Source organism: Mesitornis unicolor, unplaced genomic scaffold (genome assembly GCF_000695765.1).
Source record: "Mesitornis unicolor isolate BGI_N332 unplaced genomic scaffold, ASM69576v1 scaffold42807, whole genome shotgun sequence".
NCBI lineage: Eukaryota > Metazoa > Chordata > Aves > Mesitornithiformes > Mesitornithidae > Mesitornis > Mesitornis unicolor.
Genome location: NW_010195173.1, coordinates 32,498 through 38,663, shown reverse-complemented (window position 1 = coordinate 38,663; position 6,166 = coordinate 32,498). Strand labels below are relative to the sequence as shown.

The following is a 6,166-nucleotide window of genomic DNA, read 5'->3' as shown; positions in this document are numbered from 1 at the left end:
TCCTGAAGCATTTTTCTGAGGTAGCAGTTTTATCTCCGGCTCCCTGTGATTGATTTTGTGTTCATGTGGGGGGACAGCAGGAGTCGTGTTTGAAGAAATTAGTGATGTACTTGGTCCTGGCACGTTGTGAAGGTTTTTGGACTGTGATTAAGGAGGTTGAGTCTGTGAGAGAAGTTGGACTATATGTCAGAGCAAGTCTTTGACCTTGGGCTTAACATGCTCTGTTTTATGGGAAAGGTCTATTCTGCACAACCTGGACAGCTTGTGTTAGCAGTGAAATGGGAGAGTTAGCAGGTTGCAGCATCTGAATGCGAGCAGAAAGTAGAATCCTAAATCAGGAAGGAAAGGGGGATACATCCGAAATATAGGAGGTTGTTGGCACTTTGTTCATTTAATGCACCTATTGAACAGTAACAGGAATGATAACCTGGTGCAATCTGGGAAACAGTAGCTGTACCCAGCATTTGATGAAAGGAGGAGAGATTGTTAGACAGCAGCTATGGTGTGTTACATTGCTACAGGGGTGTCACACAGACAGCATTTCTTTGGATGCTCTGAGCTCTATACTGATTCCAGCTTGATATATTGGCCTTTGGGTTACTAATCTTTCAAACTACTAGATTCCCTAAGATGAGAGATGTGGTGGTGGCCAGCTGAGCTGAGGCATAGTGGGACATAAAAAGCTAAGAGAAAAGTTGGTGCCTTTTCTGTTTCAAGTGCCAAGAAAACCTTTTCTCTTTGCTGTGTGTTTGTTAGAGAAAGCAACCCAGGCATCTCCAAGAGAAAAACTAAACCTAAAATGTAACTCCACGTATTGTCTCAGCATCAGGCAGTGTAGCATGTGATGTATATTAGTCATGAGTTTAACACACTGTAGAATTTTAAGGCACAAGTTCAGAGTAATATTGGAGCTTCTGTTTTTAAATAAAAAAACACTAATTGATGTCTAAGTGTGACTCTTTTCAGTCTGCCTAGAATCTCTCTGTAGTCTGAGGAACTGCTCTGAGTCAGGTGAATATTACTAATTCTTCACTAATATTGCTGAGGTAAGAAACTAATTAAAAGCCCATTTCTGAGCTCCAGTGCATGCATCCAAGAAAAGGCAGCACAGTAGTCAAACTTGATAGACTTTGCAAAATTGTGTTGTGGCCATTTCAGATTTAGATGGCCTTGAAGTCAAACTTGCTACTGGCTACGAAGATGTATTTCTGTATTCTGCATGACTGTAACAATTACCAGGCCCTGATTTGCGGATGAAGAGGAAGAAGAACAGCCTGTTACATTTAATAGTATGTGGTAGCTGGCAAGAGCAGGGAAATAGGTCTTTACAAAACAAAGAAACCCAACGCTGTATTTCCAGAGGCTCAGAGATTTGTTGCCTTAGGTGTGTATCTGTCCCCATAGTTTGTGCCTTCCAGGAACTATTCTGTTCTAAGAAAGCTTTTATGAAAGACTTCAATATCCTGAAGATAAACCTGACTTAAGGCTTAAGAAAAAGATATTAAATTCTATTACAAGGGTGCTTATAAGTGCAGACTGGTGTTTTTTTGTTTGGTTGGTTTGGGTTTGGGTTTTTTTTGTCACTGAATTTAATGTTTGAGCAGGGTACTTGAGAACGCTTTCACAACGTGGGGTCAGGTACTAATTTAGAATCTCTCTAACAATACCGAGGGAGGAGGGAGTGAGGAAGCATGCAGGGACACTGATCCTGAATCAGAATGATTTTTCCCTCTACCAGAGGAAAATTAGGATATGTTTGTGGTACACCAAGACTCAAAAGTAATAATTTGTTAGTCTTGAAACTGGCATCTGAGTGGTGGCTTGATACATTCTGGAATGACTGCTATGAGATACTGTATTCCAGAAATCTTCCTGCGAAGCATGGAGCCAGCGACACTTTTTCACCCTTTAATGGGACAGGATTTTAAATTTTGTCTGCCAAACATATAACCTTGATTTGGTGAGAGAGTCCTGAAAATGTAATTGAAGGTTTTAGGTACATTTGAAGGATTCTGGACTTTAAGTTTCATTTAAGGTCATCACTGTAGTCATGTTAATTTCACATTCTCCATCCTGTCCAATTCTGTGGTTTGGTTTGGGGTTTTTTTTGTTCACATATCTTAATACAGATTTTTACTGGATCCATGACATTCATACCCATTCTAAAATTCCAATACTTAGTGAGGGAGTCCCTTTTCTTGATTCCCATTTCAACTTCTTGTTAGTGCCTCTCATTCCTTACTGCTAAGAAGTTTTTTGTTCTCCCTTAAATAGGGCAGAAGGGTCATCCTAGTGTTGATAAATTAAAGTTGTCTAACTGAAGTAAGATAGTAAGTTGTATCTTGGGGAAAAAGTCCGAAGTGGACTGATACTCTACCTATCTATCATGCTTGTCTAGATTATGATTATTATATTACCTGTAAAACTTAATTTCAAAAAACTGTAGTTGCTGTTAGTAAATGGTTCTCTGTGTGTGTGTGTTATATGTTTCTGAATGTATTACGACTTTTTAAAATCTTTCAGCTGACAGAAAATGACAGCAATCAAGCATGCTTTACAGAGGGATATTTTCACTCCCAATGATGAACGCTTGTTGAGCATTGTGAACGTATGCAAAGCAGGCAAAAAGAAGAGAAACTGCTTTTTGTGTGCCACAGGTACATAGTAATACCACACCATATTTCTTGTCTTCACCTTTGTTTTTTATTCAGTTGTATTTGTCTTAGTTTTGTTTATTCTTGCTGCATATAAAACAGGTGCTTTCAATTTCTAATGGAGAAAATCAATTGTAGTTTATACTTCTATTATTGTTTCTACTAAAAAAGAAGTAAAAGCCTGTGCTTCTGTTCCTAGATTTCATTGTACTTTGAAATGAAAGAATCAAAATTATTTGTGAGTGACTGGTGGGCTTTTGAAGCAGACTTTATATAGTGCTTAAAACAGACAATTTGGGCTGATCAACCTAAATAAAATGCAATAGAGAGTACAGCTTAGAGTCCAAGGCAGAGGGCTCTGGAAAGGCACAGTAACTGAAGTGAGTTCTGATGTTGCTCTGAGTGCATGGGTATTATATTATGCCTCCTCAACAAATCAGATGCTTTGGGTCGATCTCTCAATAAGTTAGGTTGCTATAATTTTTTTTAGCCTAGGAATCTCAGAAAATATTTTTATTTTGACTGTAATCTCCAGTTACCTCTGTGCTTTGTCAGTTATGTGGCCATGGTCTAAGATCTGCTGTATCAAGTCAATATCTGTAAATTGGGTTCATTACTTCACAAGCTGTAGAGAGATGTGTATCCGGTTGACTGAGACTTAAACTGAACTGTTGATTTTATGGATGAAAATGTTTCAAAAGATCTCTTTTCATCAAATAAATACAATAAAATCTCCCCCACAGATAATTCATTTCAGAAGTTGAAGTATAGCAGAAACAAAGGTTAGATGTAATTTGTGCATTTTGAAGTTACTCTTTTACTTCATTTAACAGTGACAACGGAACGACCAGTGCAAGTAAATGTGGTAAAAGTGAAAAAATCTGACAAGGGAGATTTCTACAAAAGGCAGACTGCATGGGCACTTCGAGATCTTGCTGTTGTTGATGCCAAAGATGCTGTTAAAGTATGTGTAACTTTTTTTGGTTTAATACTCCGCTTGGAACACCCTTTTGGTTCCAAGTGAAGAGTTAACTTCCTTGCTGCCAACTGCTTTAAAACCTAGATTGTTAATACATTCATGAGGAATTAGTATGATACTTTCCTGTGCTGCTTATGCGTGCATTTTCTTCCAGCCTTTCCAAGAATATAACCCTGGTAGACTGCGTAAGAGTAGCATAGGTATGCTTGAACAGCAATATTTTGAATACCTGCCCTGTTTATTGAAGTTGTGTCTCAGTGACTGTACAGTGTTTGTGCTAAGGACCAGTACATTTTTTGTTTGTTTGTTTGAAGTATGTAGATTTCTACTCTGAGCTTAGTTTCTCCTTAAAAATAAATTGTCACTATCTTACTAATGACATTAAGCTATATGTAATGTTTTTGTTAGGACACTTAAAACATTCTTAATGAGCAGTATATAAGCTTTCGAAGGTCAGCTCTTATATGTGTTCTCTAAATGATGACACTGGCCATTGTTGGAAAGTGTACAGTCCTGAGATGTTGTTCTTTTCCATTGAAGAGAGTAACTTATTTTTAATGATTTAAATTCATCTGTTGTCATAAACTAAAATGTGCAAACAGGCAGAGGTGAAAAATCTTTATCCCGTGATGTTTGGTTTTTTGTTCTGTTGACTGGTGATTTGGAAGAATAGTGCAGAAAAGTATGAAGTTGAAAATTCTTCATTTTCCTCCTCCCCAAGTGCAGGTTAAATATGTTTTCTTATTTCAGTTATCCATATACTTGTTTGCTACATTTTAGATTTTCCTTGCTCTTTCTAAATACTGTATTGGAGAACTGCTTCCTCAGGTTAAGGTTCTGTTTAAAATTATACCATCTTTCAGGGTTTTTTCTTGCAAAACAGAATTTGGTTAACAATTTTTGGAAATGTTCTGTAACATTTGTACCACTCTAAACAGTGATGTTGAAATTTTCTTTCTAAAAGCAAACATGGAATGCCAAAGTCTCTTGTATTAAAAAAGTCAGAATTAAAGTTGATGGGACACGTCATGTTTTGGTTTCCAGGCGTGATCCTGTACTATAGTCAGACAGCTCAAATTCTGTGTAATTATATTATTTGTTTAGAAATATATGTTAATTATATTTATCAATATAAGCTACAGAAAAAACAGAATTGATTATATTGCACCGTACAGGAAATCCGATTTTCCATCATGTGCGGTTTCATGTGCAGCCTGCTTCTAGAGACAGTAGTGACAATATAAGTAATAATATTACTTATAGTAATAGCAATATAATATAGTATAGCAGCAATAGTAGTTTTGACAAACTATGTATCAGTAAGAATTTAACTTGTCTCTGAGGCAATAACATTTTTCATCAGAAGGACACTGGACCTTGTAAAATACTTGGAATATGATCTTTAGAACAGCCAGTTACCAGTTATAGTCTGTACATAAGTGGCTGTAGAAAGGAAAGTACTTTATTCAATTGCTATCAAAGTAGTGTTCTCATCAGGCAATAAATCTAGTTGAAAATACTTCTATAGTAATTTTTTTACCATTAAAATACCAAATGGTCTTTTCTGTCCTGTTCAGTGCTATTAAATACTGTCATATTTATATAATATATAGAGTGCTCATAATGTTTTTCCCTTACCTCTTCCCCTATGTCTTCTTGAATTATGTTACATATGTTGTCAGTAATTCCAGCTACCATTTTTCGTTTCAGAAAGCTAACACAAGACATTGGTCATTCCAAGGACGGTGTCTCAGGGCAGACAGCACTGTCAAATGTTTCTTGAAACTCTTGCAGATCTCTGAATTATGTGTTATTGTTGCCTTATGTGGCTTGACAAAATAATGTCTTCATAGCGTGGATTCTAGTTTATCTCTAAGTGTTTTAGTACCTTCATTAAGGTGCATCAAGGTGCCAGTGTTGGTGTATTACCTAAAGGTTGGCATCTGCAATTTCATTTTTATCCTGTCATCTCAATAATTAAATGAGAATCATTTGACTATTGAGCCTGTAACATATCTCATCTTTTGCAGGAGAATCCTGAATTTGACTTGCATTTTGACAAAGTGTACAAATGGGTTGCAAGCAGCACAGTCGAAAAGAACACCTTCATTTCATGTATCTGGAAACTCAATCAGAGATACCTTAGAAAGAAAATTGACTTTACTAATGTTAGTTCACAGCTTTTGGAAGGTAAATTTCTGCAACTGTATGTTAAGCATAAAGTTTAAGAACTATTGATGTAAAACATACACTAAAAATAATCCTGATTGTTTTTTCCTATTCATTTTTGTTTTTGAATATTTTCTAAGTCTTCAGATAAATAGGATGACTAGATAACAGATTTTCTGTTAGAAAACTGAGAGCTGAGACAAAAGAACTTCATTAATGAAGTTCTAAATATTGATAAGCTTATTGTATTCTGTCCTTGTTTAAGGCTGAGCTGACCACTAAATCCTGGACAGATGCTCTCTATTAACCCCTATCCCTCCCCAGAAGGGAAGAGAAAAGAGAATAAGGGAGAGAGACATTACAG

General features: G+C 36.3%; 1 protein-coding gene across 2 annotated transcripts in view; it reads left to right on the top strand.

The window, feature by feature from the left end:
- The first annotated feature begins 2,529 nt into the window (after window positions 1-2,529).
- Window positions 2,530-6,166, top strand: part of EXOC1 (exocyst complex component 1) — a 26,969-nt gene continuing 23,332 nt past the window's right edge. For both annotated transcript variants that reach the window (XM_010188031.1, XM_010188030.1), the window contains exons 1-3: window positions 2,530-2,657; window positions 3,488-3,618; window positions 5,664-5,823. In XM_010188031.1, the coding sequence (XP_010186333.1) occupies window positions 2,534-2,657; window positions 3,488-3,618; window positions 5,664-5,823 (415 nt within the window). In that variant the 5' untranslated portion in view covers window positions 2,530-2,533. The remainder of the gene's footprint in view (window positions 2,658-3,487; window positions 3,619-5,663; window positions 5,824-6,166) is intronic.